The sequence below is a fragment of the Dendrobium catenatum genome, unplaced genomic scaffold (genome assembly GCF_001605985.2).
Source record: "Dendrobium catenatum unplaced genomic scaffold, ASM160598v2 fragScaff_scaffold_133, whole genome shotgun sequence".
NCBI classification, from domain to species: Eukaryota; Viridiplantae; Streptophyta; class Magnoliopsida; order Asparagales; family Orchidaceae; genus Dendrobium; species Dendrobium catenatum.
Window position 1 is genome coordinate 14,779,496 of NW_021318595.1, and position 18,768 is coordinate 14,798,263.

The 18,768-nt window shown below is 34.6% G+C and overlaps 1 protein-coding gene across 1 annotated transcript in view; it reads left to right on the forward strand.

The window, feature by feature from the left end:
• Positions 1–225: 225 nt before the first annotated feature.
• The window catches only part of LOC110106844 (serine/threonine-protein phosphatase PP1), a 36,705-nt gene continuing 18,162 nt past the window's right edge, over positions 226–18,768 (forward strand). Inside the window, exons 1-3 of the mRNA XM_020836897.2 lie at positions 226–650; positions 14,817–15,376; positions 15,863–16,075. Coding sequence (XP_020692556.1) covers positions 473–650; positions 14,817–15,376; positions 15,863–16,075 — 951 coding nt within the window. The 5' untranslated portion in view covers positions 226–472. The remainder of the gene's footprint in view (positions 651–14,816; positions 15,377–15,862; positions 16,076–18,768) is intronic.

Consider the following 18,768-nt stretch of genomic DNA (forward strand, 5'->3'; position numbering starts at 1 on the left):
AAATTCTCTAATATATATATTTATTCAAAATTATCCTTAAAGATTCTGCTGCACTACGGTGTACACGTGTACCATCATAACGAATATTCCTCGCTAGACCTAGCGAGCCTATTTGATCAACTCGGCTAATCTTGCTCTACAGGCTTATCAGTTCAGGTCCAACGGTCAAATATCCAAACTCCAATCTAACACCCCTTCGGCTGCAAACAGAATTCTCACGTGCGGACGGAGTTGATACCGCATGTGTGCGATTGCGATCTATAGAAACTATTGAAGACATCAGGCGCTCGATTCTCCGTTTTTCCTTCTCTGCTCTAGGGCAGGAAATAATTTAGGTCCTTCTCTATTTACGGATAGAAAAGTGCGAGGCGAAGGCGGCGCCTCTGGAGAGAACTGTCTGTCTTCTTCATTCATTTGTTTTGATCGATTGAGAAAGCTAGGGTTTCGGTTTATCTGAGTTGCGCATAGGAGGATGGACGAGGCGGCGGTGGATGCTCTCATCGCTCGGCTTCTTGACGCGAAGAACGGAAGGACGGTGAGACAGGTTCACATGACCGAGCTGGAGATACGGCAGCTGTGCCTCGCCGCGAAGGAGGTCTTCCTTAGCCAACCGAATCTACTGGAGCTCGAAGCGCCAATCAAGATTTGTGGTAAACAACTTAGAAACGTAGGATTGATAGCGAAAGTCTTAAATTTTAAGTCTTTCTTTTTTATGCTTATTGTTGTTTTGTTTACTTCGGCGAAATGACCCTTATTGAATCGGGAAGGCCGATTTTTAAGTGATTTTTGGCTATTTAATTTAATTTTTTTTTTATGAAACATGTTGCGGGTGTTGACTTACCTTAACTGAAAATTATGTTAGGGTTTATTAGATGATTGTGGGGCAGAATGGGACAATGGTTGGAGAGATGGCGCTGGACAAAGCAGCAGCGGCTGGGGTTCCAAGTAGCAGACCGTGTTTTGTCATGTTGAGAATGAGCTTGTAGTTTATGATAGCCTTAAGCTTCATTATCATTATCTTTATCTCACTACTTGGGATTGGCTTAGTGAATTATTTATTTATCATTTATTTCTGTTGAGTGTTGTTTGAGGTTTTAAACCTATTATTCCTAAATCATTTAAGATATCCCGAAAATTCCGTCGATAAAAAAAAAAAAAAAATATTATTCCTAAATCATTTTTGAAGAAATTCTATTCATTTTACCTTGTCTACTCCTTTTACTTGAGGAAAATGATTGGGCATGGTAAAGAACTAGCAGACTATTATTTGAACATAAGTATTAATAATCAATTACCCCAATCTTGTTTATCTTAAAATTTGGATACAAGAAGTGCTCAAATTGACTCCATATTCATCCGGTCATCCTTTTTTTTTTGTGTACCAAAATCTATGTTTGGAACATTATTCAATAAAATAAAGTTGAGGAATTCCATTGTGAGGTGTGTCAAATGCACAAATACTACAGTTCCCTACCCTACATGCTACTAAAAAACTTCAATTCCTTTTTACCTAATTCATACTGATGTTTGGGGGCCATCTCGTATCATTAGTATTAATGGGGCTAGATTGTTTGGTTCTATTCATGGACTTGCTCACGCACAACTGGGCTTTTTTCTCCTGAAAAATAAATCCAATGTGAGTACAATCTTCTCATGTTTCATATACAATGATCATTACCCAATTTGAAAGTAATATTAAATATATTAGGTTTCATGGGGAAGAATATTTTAATCAATAATTTTCTTCGTTTCTTTGACGAAATGGCATCATTTATGAATCATCTTGTATTGACTCCCTACAATAAAATTAGTAGAAAGGAAAAAAAATTGCTATTTCCTTAAAACCACTAGAGCTCTATTATTTGAAGAGAATGTACTAAAATTTAATTGGAGGAAACCATTTTAATTGCTACATTTCTAATAAATTGCCTCCTTATTAGAATTTTATAAAATACCTATCAAATACCTCACCGATTTTTTTCCAAAAGTACAACACTCCACTTCCATTAAAAACCTCTAGTAGTGTTGCGTATGTCCATCTATACCATCACACACTAAGCTAGATCCAAGAGCCATGAGATATATCGTCATTGGATATTCCTCTACTTATGTTAAAAATGATATGTTAACATTCCAATATCAAAAAATCATCTCCCGAGATGTTTCCTTTACTAAAATTCAAAGGTTATATGACGATGATTGTCTTTAGGGGAAGTCTCAGTGAAGATAACTTTTATTATCTCACATTTGATCCAATAATAACCCAACCTAAAAAGTCTATTTAAGTCCATGATAGCCTCCTCAGACCACAACTACAAGAAAGTCCTTGATGGGCCTAAACCATTTCTACATTTATATTCAAGAGGAAAGAAAGAAATACCCAAAACTAAATAAAAGCATGCCTAACCATTTGAATCTATACAATATCAATCACCAAGTGTTGAAGATATAATTTCTACCCCTGAAATTCAAACCAATCATAGTATAGGTCTTCTTATTGCATTAAGAAATAAAACTAAACACCACCATCCAACAACCAATTTTATTTAACTTTCAATATTTCCTCCTTCCAAAAACTTTTTTTTTGAGGGGCTATTTGGTTGCTAGTATTTAGAATACATCTGCATTCCATTATTATGTAAAGTTAATGCAATGCATTTAGAATACTTAGGGTTGTTTATTTAGTTGTAACATAAATTCAATATATCATTTTTTGTGTTTGGTTATAAGTAAAATGAAGCTAAATATTTCTTTAATTTTTAATATATTTTGTATAATATAAAATTTTATTTAGAACTTTTTTTCAGGGCACGATGAAGAATTAACAGATAAGATTAGTAGCTATAGTGATGTGGTCAATATAGTAGGATTGCAAGGGATAGATATTGTATGCATTAAGGGGTTAGCTAGCCGGATCACAACATATTTTTAGGATCGCATTTGTGAGGGATTAGGAGATGGTGTGGTCATGTTGGTGGGAAGGATCATAATAGTGGGTGTGGTTGCATTGGCAGGTGGGTTCATAGTGGTAGGCGAGGTCGTGATTTGCTTTGTTTCATGTGGCATTATTTGAATTCACTTGATTTGGGTGAATTCAAAATACATCGAAAATAGCCTATGGCGGATTTTAAATTCTTCATAAAATTACCTTATATTTGTTTTTTTTAACCAAACACCTGTAATCCCAAAGCCCTTGCATTTGTTTTACCTAACATTCCTAATACATCCAAATAAACAACCCCTAAACTATAAAAATTTAAGAACTGTCCAAGAAGCAATTAAGAATAAAGAATGGAAGAAGCCCATGATTGAAAATATAAATGCCCTAAAAGAGGTATAATATGAGAGGTATTATAATTTCCACAAAAGAAATAAATTAATTAAATTTAAGTACCATACATCGTCAAATACACTATAATATGACATTTGAAAGGTATAAATTTAGACTCAAACCAAAAAAAGCCACACTTAGGACTTATGGAGTGGATTATGGTGAAACTTTTGGGCCAGCCAAAAAGCTAAATACTATTAGGATATGTCAAGCCTTGGCAGCTAATCTCAATTGGTCCTTACAATAGTTGGATGTAAACAAATACATTCTTACATGGAAAACTAGAAGAATAAACCTTTATTGAACCTTCACTGGGTTTTAATTAAGTTTTTAGTACTAAGCTTGCATACAGGTTGAAGAAAACATTATACGGTCCAAAGCCCTACATGAGGTCCTGGTTGGGTACCCATTGGGTACCCACGCTCTGCGCTGGTGGGCTTTGCCCACCCACACCCACCTATGGTGACTTTTGGTATGTTATACCCACCCACACCCACCCACTTTCCATGCTTCTTGAATAAAATCTTTCGCGGATTAATGGCATTGAGGTTTGTTGCCCTTTTCTTTGACTATAAACTTTCAAATTACATATCAAAATTTATCGTAGTCGCAGCACGGTTCAGTGTTGCGCACTACGTAGTAAGGATTACTGTAATATAATGCATGCATATGATGAGTAGTAATGTAAATCAATTTGTCCCCAGATGTTGAGTACTCACCCATACCCACCCACAAGGCCATGTACATACCCATACCCACCCATGCCCATTGGGTATGGGTGGGTACGTGGGCGGGTGTGGGTATGGGCACCCAATGCAGGGCTCTGATACGGTCTCAAAAAATCCCCAAGAGTTGAATTTGGGAGGTTAACCAAAGCGATCAGAAAGGATGGAATTCAAACACAGTCTTGTAGATTACACTTATTCATAAAAAAATTCTACAAAGGCAAAATTACAATTCTCATAGTGTATGTAGATGGCATGATTATAGGGGAAATGATCTCAAAGTATTAAGAAGAGTGAAAGATTAGCCATCCAAAGAATTTGAAGTTAAGATCGGGAAAGACTTGGATATTTTCATACATAGCTTATGCTATAAGTATTTTAAGTTAATTTATGCATAATCTTAGAGAAACCAATCTTTATGCAGCATATATTGATGTTGATTGGGTAGGATCCTTTACAGACAGAAGGTCTACTATTTATTATTACACTTCCCTAAGAATCTAATCACTTGGAGAAATATGAAGCAATTAGTGACTGCCAAATCTAGTGTTGAAGCTGAAATGCGGGCGATGGCCCAAGGGATCTGTGAATTATTATGGATGAAAATTATCCTAGAAGCCTTAATAATAAAATGAGAAAATACTATGAAGTTATACTATGAAAATATACCAGCCATCAACATTGCACAATCCAATCTAACATGACTGTACTTAAAACAAAAAATTGATTTACACTTCATCAAAGAAAAATAAAAAATGGACTATACATCACTATGCTCAAACACGTGACCATTTGGTTGACATCCTAATTAGGGCTGAAAAAAACCTCACTCATCGCTAATAACTCAGGTTCAACTGTCTAAGAAGCTCTTGTTTAATTTGTTTGTTAAGCAAGCAAATATTAAATTGTTATTTTGTGCTTATTTTTTTAACAAGTTAAACACAAACAAAATGATGTTCGATTGTCTTCAGCTTTTTATTAGCCAAAAATTGAATATATATATATATATATATATATGATTTTATATTTTTAAATTTATTATTTGGTTTGTATATAAGCATAATGATTCTACTATATTCGACTTGAATTCGAATTAGCCAAACATGAACATAATGTTTATGAATAATTTCGAGCATAAGTCGATTTTGAATAAACGAAAATTTGAACAAGTAAAGATAACAACCAATAATCTCACCTTATTTATGTCACTAATTCTAATCAAAGGAATAACCAAGATCTATATTCTATAATATTATCTCAAAGTTATGCATAAAAAATATCTACTCTAGAACTTGAGGATCTAAAGCTAGCTTGGAAATATTGTTATAAAAATTGAGAGGCCAGTGTCCCAATGAAATACACACAAAATTCAAATTATTTCTCCTCTCTTCATTTATTTTATTAGCTTAACCTTAAACATGTCATTTATTTTTATGTATTGTTACCCTAGTGTTTCTTCTTCAATCATTTGTTATCTTTTAGTCTTAAAACTCCATTGAAAATATTTTTTGTTTAATTTAATAATTTATTCTTCCAAAATAATTTACTCCTTAGAACTCTCATTTAGGCTTCATTTGGGACAGCTTTCTTATTGCTTTCTAAAGCAGCTTTCAAGTACAAAAATTTTTGAACTAAAAAATTTTATATTAGAAATCTGCTTTAAAAAGCAATAAGAAAGCTGTCACAATCGAAACCTTAATGAATTGTCAAAGTACCATTTTTTATCCTTCTTTGATGTATTCATCTTCAACTATGATCATCTTATCTTTTCTTCTAATGCATTCGATTTTATATATAAATTATCAAAAGATATAACTTTTGCTTTGCATACTATGTTTTTTTAGAACTTTAAGGTTTTTATGATCATTATAAATATTAATATCATTTAACTATTATCAATTTTCATAAAATCATACTTATTTTCCTTCATAATATTTTGTACCTGCTCACTTGACCACTAAATCTCCATACTAATGTACGAGTGATTTTTAGATTGTTCTAAAACTTGTTCAATAATCTTTTTCACGGAGTTATTTATTTCATCCCCCATCAAGTTTGACTCAGCTCTATAAGTGTTGTTAAATGTGTGTTTTAGGAGTGATGCAAAGCGAGTCGTGGCCCCATGCATTACTTGCATGAAGTGTAAGATCTTAATAAAGTGCATATGTTGCACCGCTTCCTGGTGTTGTATTGTAGTGTTGCGCCCTTGGCTTCTGCTTATAACATAATCCTAGCTCAAATTTCACAATTTCAGGCACAAACACTTGTTTCTCCTCATAATTACCTATAGTCTTGAAGTTGTTGCTCCGTAGTTCTCCATTTATCCCACTAGAGCTAGTTGCTTCTTATTGTTTCTCTCTACATCCACTCTACAAGTTCTTATATGCTTTTTAGTAATTCTTGTTGTTTGTGGTAGTATAATCTCGCTTAAAAGCTTCTTCTTAAGAATTCTTAATATCTCATATTCACTCTCTCTCTCTCTGTTCATGTTGCCTCAACGTCTTGGTCTTTTGCTGGTTGCTTAATCTCACAATTATATTCTTAATTTTTAAATAGTCACATTATTGCATTATTTATATCGTTGATATATTTGATTTTTTTTTGCTTTTAAAAATTTGAAAATTTCTATTATTTAATGTATCATTATATTTATTGAAAAACTATCTTATGTGATTTAATTTGGTTATTCAAATAACTACTGAATGATCATTTATGTATATATATGGTTAGCTCATGAAGGCTCTAGCAAGTAAAAGTATCACTTCACTATACGCTTTGCACATTGAAGCAAAAAGTATTGTGCTTAACACTTTGAAAATGCTGCTCTAGCTTTTATATAATTATTATAAGTCTTAGTAGTATTTAATTATTGTCATCTTGATAGGACATTTTTTTCCTTAATAATAGTTAATACTTTATTACTCCACCATTAGGTTTCCTGACTAGTAAATGATTAGTTCTAGACTCCTTTAAAATTTCTATGCCAATATTTTTAATGAAATTAGCCATCTTATCCTACATCAAGTTTTGCTCAACAAATGATTTCAATTTGTCTTTCTTAATGTCCTATCTTTAAAGTTTAATAATTGTTCACTTTTTAAATTCACCTCTATGGATTATGTTCTTTGTACTCCTAATATATATATATATATATACCCATAAGTAAATCAAACACCATATTTTTTGAAAATTCGGCTGTTTGGTTGGAAGAGAATCAAATGCAAGGTATTTATTTCATGAAATTGGAATTTATTTTTTATTTAATTTTAAAAAATTCGGCTATTGGTCCGAAGAGAATCAAATGCAAGGTATTCTATTCATCAATTTGGAATTCATTCTTTATTAAATTTTAGATGAATTCCAAAATCACCAAATTTGTCAGAGTTTTTAATACATTGGCTTGCATTCCCCGTCCATCACCAGTAACCACCTGCTGCCTTTGTCAGCCATTGCTGTTGCCTTCAATCATTGCTATCATTGCCTCAGGCAGTCATTGCCGCAACATTCTATTGTTTTTGTCACCATCTCCTCTTTATGTCGTCATCGTTTACACTAGCTATCACCTGCCACCCACTACTGATCACCACTAGTCGCTAGTCATCACCCGTGCTGTTGTTGACCACCACCAGTCTCCATCGCTAGTGACATCAACTGTCGGCTACCCTGCAATGCCCTAAAAATTTAAAACTAGGAGTTTGTTTTGCAACAATCCAAACACTAAAATTTAATCAAACACCAAGGATTTTGAAAATTCGGATATTTGGTTAGAAGAGAATCAAATTCCAAGGTATTTTATTCATGAATTTGTAATTCCTTTTTTACTTAGTTTTAGAAAATTCGACTTTTTGGTTAGAAGAAAATCAAATGCAGGGTATTTAATTTTTTAATTTAGAATTCATTCTTTATTTAATTTTAGATGAATTCCAAAGTCATCGATTTGTCCAATTCTTTAAAACATTGGCTTGCATTCCTTGCCCATTGTCGGTAACCACCCTCCATCTTTGTCGGCCATTATTGTTGTTTTCGTCCATTTCTACCGTTGCCTTAGACAATCACTTCTGCCAAATTCTATTGTTTTCGTCACTATCTCATCCCGTTTTCATCACCATCTACACTTGCTATCACCCGCCACCTACGACCGACCACCACTAGTTGCCACTTGCGTTGCCATCGACCACCACCGGTCTCCATCACTGTTTGAGTAAGTTGTCAACCACCCTGCAATGCTCTAAAAGTTTAAAACTAGGAGTCTGTTTTGCAACAATCCAATCACCGAAAGCTAATCTTCTAAATTCATTCTGCACCCAACCAAGCATTGTTAAGTATTTCAAATACAATAAATTTAATTTGCATTGCAGTTAAAATGCATCAGAATTCTACATATTTGCAACAAAACGACCCTAAATGAAAGAAAGTCTATTTGTGATTTGGTTATTCCACTGTTTTACTCATCAAAGTGCTTCGAAAAATGAGATCAATTATAAGAGACTAGATTTAATGCCTCTTAAAAATTTCTCATATTTCTTTTGCATTTCGTCAATTGCATGATTTTTTGCACCCTATCCCTTTTAGCCTATTGTTTCATAGGCAATGGTTTGCCAAGCATTGGTCTAACATCTCACGCAACACTAATGAGGAAGGAATTAAAAAATGAGTATTCATCAAGGCAACTCTGAAGAATCGAGATTAGGCTAGTTTTAATGAAATGACGATTTTTGACCCGTTATATCTTTTTGGTCGAGCTCTCTAATACTTCTCTAATGCAATCATCTTTGATGATCGCTGACATTGCTAAGCATGGCCAGGTAATCAGTTTCTTGTTATTGTTTAGTTTTGAATGTACGGAGCTTTCATGATTGTTTAATCGATTGGTCAGTGAGAGATTCGTCATCTTATATCAACTGCTTTACATTTTCCATCTTGTTTGGGAATTTTATGTCACTGGTTCTTTCATTCGAAAGGTTCAACAGAAGTTGAATTTGTTTAGTTTGAATGAATGTTTTTGGTGTAAGTTTTTCAATTAAAACATTATAAAGACATTTTTATTTGCTTTCAATAAATGAAATCATACATGTAAAAGGTAAATTTCATTTTTAATTTACTGTGAAGGAATATATTTAACGTCTTGAAACTTGATTCTCTTTTAGAAACCAGGCTGGTACCTTTCTCTTGATGTTTCTTCCAGAATAATTCTACTTAGCTGAGAACAATGCATCTAAACTATCTAATTAAAGTTTTATGTTTTAATTCTTAAAATAATGGAATGCTTTTACTCACTCGAGCTACAATGATGTACTTTTGGTAAGGAGTGCCTATTATGGCATTTAAGTGAAAAGGTAGAAGTCAGGTATTGCTGTTTCGTGTATGGTATTTATGAGTAAATGTCAGATTTACCAAAACTTTTATTTCCACAGCTAGAGCATGATTTGAGGTAATTGAATACGTTCTGTTTACACTCTGTCAAGCACATTTGCGTACTAATACAATAATATGTGAAGTCCATTTATCATCTTTTATGATTACTTCTAGTTACAATCCTTAGCTGGGATATTCGGACTATCATGCTCCTTTCTCCTTTCCAATAGAACTTTCTTTTCTCTTCTCTTTAGATTCTATTTCGAGATTGGTCTTAATTTGTTAAGTGTCCATGGATAACATGTGTTTTTTGGAGACTTAGGCTTTGTTTGGGACGGCTTTCCTCTTGTCTTGTGAGATATCTTCTTCATATCTGCAGATAATAGTGCATGGAACACTTATGCGTATACTTCTAAATAACTACATTAATTTCTTACGCATATGCATTCATCTTGACGAGGTTAATATACTAGATAATATTGAACTTCCCACATTATTAAAGACAAGTAGCATGGATGCATCAACTTTTAAAGACAGCATTATATTGGAAAAAGTGCATGCTTGTGTTTTCTTAAGTTCATGCACATTACTTTGGAAGGTTAAATATTAAGTTCCCTTGCATAGAGAAGGAAAAAAAAAAAAAAACAATATTATGGAATCCTAAATGATAGATGTTATAGTCTATGATGACAAAGCCATGTTTTGTCTTTATTGGATAAAGAATGCTCAGAAAGAAATCACTATTGTAATTTACTCTTGTTATCAGTTAGATTGCTTTACATCTCTAGATAATAAAATTCATTTCGTTCCATGGCACATTAAATCATCTTTCTTGAATCCTAATCCTAAAAGACATCATGAGTAGGGTTAGAGATGATATTTGATATACAAATTTTTAGTAAATTTTTTTATTTTAATTTGGCTAGCAGATAGCTTTTAAATATGTAGAACATCTTTTAATACAAGTAAGAAACTAATCTGAGCATTTCCTAGACTAACTATTTCTGTTCAAAAATGATCTGTTGTTCAATGTCTCTGTTGCTTGGTCAGTTGGACATAGCGTATATGTGCTAAATTGATGTGATTAGTGGCTCTTGAGTACATTACCTAAAAGTTGACAAAGCTTTATTTGAGATATTTAATCCATGGAGACGAGAAACTCGCTTGAATTCATCAATGCATTAGTATGTGAAGGTTTCTGGAGAGCCTTTAGTAGAGTTCTCAACTAATCAATTACATTCTTGTGGAGTCCCCGATGTTGCTGTACTTTTTTTGCTTTTCTTTTAAAAAAATTATGGTTATTGTAGGCGACAAAAGTTGACGACAAGGAACTTGGATCACCAATGAAATTTTGATTTGGATATGTTGCACTTCCGTTGATGGAGATGAGAGAGCAACAAATTGATAAAAGGGATTATGGATTAAAAAAATTTCAATGTTGAAACTTAATTCAAAGTTGGGATTGAGTTAAGAAGTGGAGATTGTGGTTTGCCATGTGGTTGGGAAAAAACATGCAATTAATAGAGGTGGCAATATTTGTTGGGAAGGGATCTTACGATTCATACATATCAACAGAATATTAAAAAAATAATCATAATAACCATGTAGTCTTATTATGATATCTGAACAACAAAGATGAATTATTAGGCTTCAATTACAAAATTAAATATAATTTGAGCAAATTTGGCTGAAGTAGTTGTCGAATAAAGAGAGAGACATAACCGAAGCATGTTGCCACATTCCCATGTTGTAGAACTGGTCAATTGCTTTGGAGCAATTGTTCCCTCAATTGCATAAGAGGAAATGGAGAAAAGAACTTAGGGGACTTAAGCTCACAATCAGATTCTGCTCTGGTTCATTGCTCTCGATCCCACACCGATTTTCGAATATGCTCTGACTTCCTCTGACGTTGGTGCTTCTCGAATTGCCTATTTACTCACCTGCGACCGAATAGCTCCACCTCTCTTGTCAATTCGATCGCAATCTTCCAGTTCAATCGCACCTCCAATTCCTTTGCCCCAATCGCGACACCTAGACAGAGACACACAGCATGGAAGTCTCTCGAGCCGCATCTCTCGTGCCGTATGAGAACCCAACCTCATGCCGCTTGGCCTTGAGTCGTTGGCTTTGGTCTGCTGTTTTCCCTATATGTTCCACACGACAAACCCACTCTGGTCTCCTTCTTGTGTAGGTGTCCTATTCTGAGCAAGACCGAAGCCTTCAATTCGGCCAATCCAAGCCCAATTGGGATTCTGTCTCTAGACGAGCCCCTCACTTGTCAATTCCGCCTCCGACCGTGACTTCCGCATGCCTCCATGCCCGACTTCCAGACCAATCCGCTTCCTTCCTCTTACTGTAGCCTGACTCGATCCCTATCTACGTCCAACTTCAACACGTGAATTAACATATTCATATCCGAAGGCCTCACACAAACAAGAATTGCAAACCCCAGGCTCTGCCCTCGTCTTGCCCAAGCACGATTCCACTGTTTCGTGAAACGTGAGCAAAATAAGCAAAGAAGAGTGCTTTACTATATTCTATTATTATTATTATTAAAAATATTATTAATTTTGATCAAGGTTTTAAAAGGCGAAATCGGGAATCGAGGCGTTTTTTTTAAGTGAGGCGAGGCGTAAGCCTCGAGGCGGATCGAGACGTAAGCCTCAAAACGATTAATATAAATTAATTTAAAATTTTAAATAATGATAAAAAATAACAAAAATAACAATTATTTGGACTACCAATAATAAAATAACATGAATACAAAAATATACCAGTCTGCCAGGGGTCCAAGGGGGCGCTGCCCCCTGGCGGGGTTCGACCTGCCCGGTCAGGTCGCGTGGTCAACTGTCGGATCATAAGCTACAACATTTTGATCGGAAGAAACAACGGGAGCTCGCTGACTGTGAAGGTAACTTTCTCACTTTCGAGGCGCCGCCTCGATGCGCCTCGACGCCTCACGCGGTGAGGCGTACGCCTCCGTGCAAAAAGGCGTAAGCCTCCCCCGAGCATTCGAGGCTTAAGCCTCAGTTCGCCCGACCTCCGCCTCGATTCGAGGCGCGCCTCGAGGCATCCGCCTCGAACGCCTTATTAATCATTGATTTTGATTCATAATAATGGTAATTATTATTATCAAAAGAAAGGCAACAAACATCGCAATCAGAGGATTTAGAGACAATTTGCAAGCCCAAACAACGTCTCAAAGCCTCGGTCGTTGAATCTTATCAGGCTGGGCGGACTAGAAAAGGCAAGTGCCCTCCTCTCGCGGGGAGTGGATGTCGGAATGTTGCCGAAATATCCCTGATAATATTGGACTTAGCATATTTTTGGAAAATTTTTGAAAGCATTTAATTTAACTTAATAATAATAATAATAATAATAATAATAATAATAATATTAAGTAAATGAGAAAAATTAAATGGTTAAATTAATTAATTTATTTAATTTTAAAAGTGAAATTTAAAATTCGAATTTAAACTAAGATTCAATAAATTCTTAATTAACTCAAAACTTTAATTGAAACTAATTTAAACTTTAACTTTAATCTATTTAATCAAATTAAGTAAAGGCCGTAAGACCCGCTACGAGCTACTTTCAAGTGAAGCAATAAGACTACTTTTAACTCATACTTGGACAACCTCTAATAAAGGCCGTAAGACCCACTAAGGCTACAGCTACTTCCACACTATAGGCAACTCCTAAACAGGGTCATAAAACCTATTCTAAATATAAATATGGGCAGCTCTTAAGCTGAGCTGAGTCCCAACCCAAACAATAATAAAATTAAAATCTACATCTACCAACTTCAGTTTACTTGAGATTCCTGAGAGGAGGCAACCCATTACTGCTAATCAGATTCCCTGGACACTACAATCAATGGTTGTTAGTGTTGGTAGATTGAAACCCAGGGTATACCCGGGACGACGGAATCATGAGATCTTGATCGGGTGTACCTTCATCCCCCATAACTAATAATAAAACACTTGCACACTTCTACACTTCTTGCATAACTAAATATCCTTTCATCCTTAATCGAGAGTGCTTTTCAATGCGTTAAAAGGGGTGATTAACCATGAGGGCTTGCGCTCATAGGAAGTGGAATCTCACAACGAAATAAACTCTAATGCCAATCATTAAGGGTAATCTGATTAAATTAAAAATTCAATCTACCTCGGGAAAAATGGGATCTTAGGCTTGTGAAAATGGGGTTTGTTTCGTAGCTGAAACATTTTCACCCTTTCCTGAGGGTGAACATATGCGTTGGGGAACTTTAATGAAGGCTGAAAATCAGTCAGAAAAAGATTGGGACAAAAAGAAATTGCGAAAAAGAACTTGGGTCTCTGTTACCATGTGTGAAAAAGATGTTTAATAAAAAATGATTCTTCTATTATTGATTCATAATAATGAACGCATGTTAATATATATAGACCTCTATAGGGAAAATGAAAGGAATCTAACCAACATTAAAACATAAAGAATATATACAACAGTACAACATTGGCCAAAAATGATGTAACTTTTGATGTACAAATGTACTATAGACACCCCTAAACGCCCTGGAATATCCAAATGAATCTATTGAGTCCTTCAATGCACATGGATGTTGTTTGGGGTCTCTTAGACTTTCTTTTTGAGGCAATCGAGGCTTCCAATATGTTTTACAACTTTTTATAGTATTAGTTGCTGGCAAGAATTCCTGAGCGGATATGATGGTTGGACGTAGGCATCTTTTTATAGTTCTTAGATGCACCAGCATTGGATGTTTGGGGTTGTTGATGCATATTCGAATATTTTCAGCCACTGGATTTAGTTAACGGCTTTCACACATTTGATTTTGTTGTGGTTTACTTATATTTAAGCTTCATATTCTGCAAGTATTTTATTTTAATGTTTATGTCATTATATGCAAATATGACTCTAATTCCACTTTCCCTATGTGATTTCCTTAGCGTGAGCAGTTTTAAATTTTTTGTGGGAATTTCAGTTTCGAATGCCCGCATAATTCTTTTTTATGCTGCATACTTGTTTTTTTTTTTTTAATATTTTCTTGAAATTGGGCTGGTTGTCTTAACATGTTATCATTAAAGGTATTCTTATGGAAGTTTGTAAATGCAATTACTATGATTTACTAGTTTGGTCTTTGGCTACCCATGTGATGGTTTTAGCATGTAGATCTTCAACAACACTCGGATAATAAACTGGGTTATTTATTTTTCATCAATTTCCTTAGTAAGGCATTACCTTTCCGAATCATGAGCTTTTTTGTTTCGGCAATATCCGTGAATTTAATGCAATTTGGTACTTAAGGTGAGATTTCATACCTTTTACATACAAATGTTGATTATTGTTTTCTAACCGGACGGAGAAACTTCATGCATGCTCAAATATGATTTTCTTACTGACAGGTGACATTCATGGGCAGTATTCTGATCTTCTCCGATTATTTGAATATGGAGGACTCCCCCCACAAGCTAACTATTTGTTTCTTGGTGACTACGTTGATCGTGGCAAGCAGAGCATTGAAACTATTTGCCTTCTTCTGGCATACAAGATAAAATATCCAGAGAACTTTTTTCTTCTGAGAGGAAACCATGAGTGCGCATCAATCAACCGTATATATGGTTTTTATGATGAGTGCAAGAGAAGGTTTAATGTTCGACTATGGAAGGTTTTTACTGATTGTTTTAACTGCCTCCCAGTTGCTGCTCTTATTGATGAGAAGATCCTTTGCATGCATGGAGGCTTATCTCCTGACCTGAAAAACTTGGATCAGATCCGTAATATTGCTCGCCCTGCAGACGTCCCTGACCAAGGTCTTCTTTGTGATCTACTATGGTCTGATCCTGATAAAGATATTGAAGGCTGGGGAGAGAATGATAGAGGTGTATCTTATACATTCGGGCCAGACAAGGTTGGCGAGTTTCTTCAAAAGCATGACTTGGACCTTATCTGCCGTGCACACCAGGTAAGAAGAGCTTGAGGGCTTGAAGTGCTACATTTACATGTGTTTCTCGTGTAAGAGAACAAGCTTCTTTCTATAGCATCACATGTTGGTGATAGTAAGTAAAAAAACTCAGTATCCTGAATGTAAATCTTTGATAAAATGTTTGCCATACTCTTATAACATTCTGTAAAAATAGAAAAAATACATTATTGTTTTTTTGGGCTTGAGGAAGCTGGCTAACTCGTATTGGTCACCTTCTTGTACTGTACATGCTATATTGTTCAATCACTTTATAAATATCTCCAATTCTCATGCAACAAAAATATTGGCATTAGTAGGATTATGATGAGCTGTATTTACTTTTATAACTAAGCCCGAAAAAAAAAACAGGCAGCTCCTATTTTTTGCTCTTTTTTTCTCCTCTTTGTTAAGCTCTCTTCCACACTGAGTTTGTTCAAGTTCATGGTTGAACTTACTCCTCTATTCATTATTTTTTGCTTAATGTAGGTTGTTGAAGATGGCTATGAGTTTTTTGCAAATCGACAGCTGGTGACAATATTTTCTGCACCCAACTATTGTGGGGAATTTGACAATGCTGGTGCTATGATGAGTGTGGATGACACTTTGACTTGTTCATTTCAGATTCTGAAACCATCTGATAAAAAAGGAAAATTTGGGTTGGGGAACAACTTGTTGAGGCCAGGAACACCTCCTAGAAAGGTAAGTTAGATATCTGATAAAAAATGTGATTCAACAACTGCATCATTGAAAAAAAAAAGTTTTTTAATTTTAAAATGGGTACATCTCTGTTCAGGTTTGCAAGTGGATTTATATGTGCATTTGTCATCAGAAGATGGTTTATATGCTGATGTGCCAGTTTCTGTTAGACATAATGTCATTTGCAAACTTTACCTTTTCTTATATATATATATAATAAGGAGGATTTGCATATGATATTTTTTGATTTAGAGAAAGTATATGATAAAGTTCCAAGAGAAGTGCTTTGGAGAGTTCTGGAAAAGAAAGGGGTTAATAATGTTTATATTCAAGTCTCTAAGGATATTTATGCAGGAGCTGTTACTTGTTCAAACACAAGGTGGTTTGACCAAGTATTTTCCTATTTTAGTTGGATTACATCAAGGATCAACTATAAGCCCATATCTTTTTGCTTTAGTCATATGGATGTTCTCACTAGACATTTGCAAAAGGTTGTACCCTGGTGTATGCTTTTTGCTGATGATTTTTTTCTTGTTGATAAGACTAGAGAGGCAGTTGAAGGTAATTTGAATTATAAAGGTCAAACTTAGAGTCTAAAGGCTTTCGTTTGAGTAGATTTAAAACTGAATATATGGAGTGTAATTTTAGTAATAATAGATCTAGAGGGGTGATTGTGACTTGGGTAATCAAGTCATTAATAAGAGTACACATTTTTGATATCTCGGGTCTATTGTTTAGAATGATGGTGAAATAGATGGGGATATTATTAGTAGAATTCAAGTTGGATAGTTGAAGTGGAGGAATGCATCGGGCTTGTTGTGTGATAGAAAAGTCCCCCTCAAACTTAAGAAAAAGTTCTATAAGATGGTGGTTAGACCTGCAATGCTTTATGGTACAGAATGTTGGCCATTAAAAAAGAAGCATAATATTAAGTTAAGTGTTGCAGAGATGAGGCTACTCTGGTGGATGAGTGGCTTTACTCATAGATACATGATATTAAATGAGCATATATGTGAAAGTTTGGAGTAGCTCCAGTGGAAGATAAGATTAGAGTCACCTTAGATGATTTGGTCACATAAAACGGCCGTCTTCTGATGACCCAGTTAGGAAAGTAGATGTACTCGATTTGACTTATGTTAAAAAAATAGAGGTAGACCTGAAAAGCTTTGATTAAAAAATATTAGAAATGATATTTCTTTACTAGATTTAAATGAGAATTTAACTCTTAACAGGACACAATGTAGAAAAAGAATTCATGTAGCCGACCTCACATAGTGATATCAAAGCTTAATATTGTTGTTGTAGTTGCATTAATTTTTCCAGACTATTCCGTACTATTTCAGCCACTCTGTAATGTCTCATTGGAATTTTATTTGAGCATTGTACATTTTTCTTCCGCTATCAAATGATTCTAACCTTTTTTTTGCACTGTTATGCTTCATGTGAACTATACTTTTGATGGATATCAGAAAACCGTTTTTTAATTTCAGTTTTCATTTAAGGTTTGAATGGATTTCAGTTTTGATAATTTTGGTTACTTTTGGTATTTTGCCATTAGTTTCACTTCAGATCTTTTTGTTGACATTTAATATGGTCAAATTTAAAGAATATCTAACTACTTATACTATTATATAATATGTGCATTATTGTATTTAAATAAATCCTTTTTTAGTAAAATGGTTGTCCTATATATCCATTAAAGTTCTAGCTTAAAGATCACAGAATTTATAATGTACTTCCTAATGAGAAAAACTTTATATGAAAGTATTAGCCATCATTTCTTCTATGCAATGCCAACATTGATTTTAAATACTTACAATTTATATAATTTTGTTTCAACCAATCCAAGACTTGTAGTGATGGGAGCTTCGTGCACTGTGTTATGCTCTTTTTTGCATTCTTATGCTTATTTGATAGAAGTGAAAATGTTAAATTATATGCAAGAAATGGTTCATAAAAAAATAAGCTAATCATAGAATTCCATATTCTATAAAATATAATTAGTTATATTAGTTCAAGTAAAATTTTGGCTTGGTTGATAAACCAAGCATTATTGTTACATTCAATGTTCATGGATTTGCGAACCTAACGAACATCCATTTTCTTGGTTTTAAGTGGAATTGGGGTTAGTAGAAGGGCCACTAGTGTAGCTCTCTGTTTTAAATTGCATCATACGAGGCATGCCTCAAGACACACCTCAACACAATTATAGGGAAAAATGCCTCAAAGCGCACGCCTTGAGTCATTCTTATGAGGCACACGCCCCGATTTGGTTGAGGTGCACCTCGCCTCTTCGGCCTTAGCTCTAAATTATTTTATTAGAAGTAATATAATTTTAAAACCTGATATGAAGCAGTCGTATGCATGCACCCGATAGCCGAAATCAAGACTGCACAAAGAATTGCATGTTCTCGTCTAGTAAAAGTTGCATTCTCTCCCTACCTATAGCCCCCCTCCGTTGCTACCAGTGAACCCTTGTGAGCCTAACTCCACCTCCACCTCCACCTCCACCTCCACCTCTTTCTATTACTGAACTTTTTTTCTGTTTCAATACTCTTCCACCTCTTTCAAATTCTTTTCTTGAAAATTTTGAAACCCTATTTTTTTGTTTGAATAAATCCATTTTACTTACATGGTTAAGATTGCTTGTTTCATTATTTGCATGTTTTATTGTTCTCAACTTTGAATCAATTGTT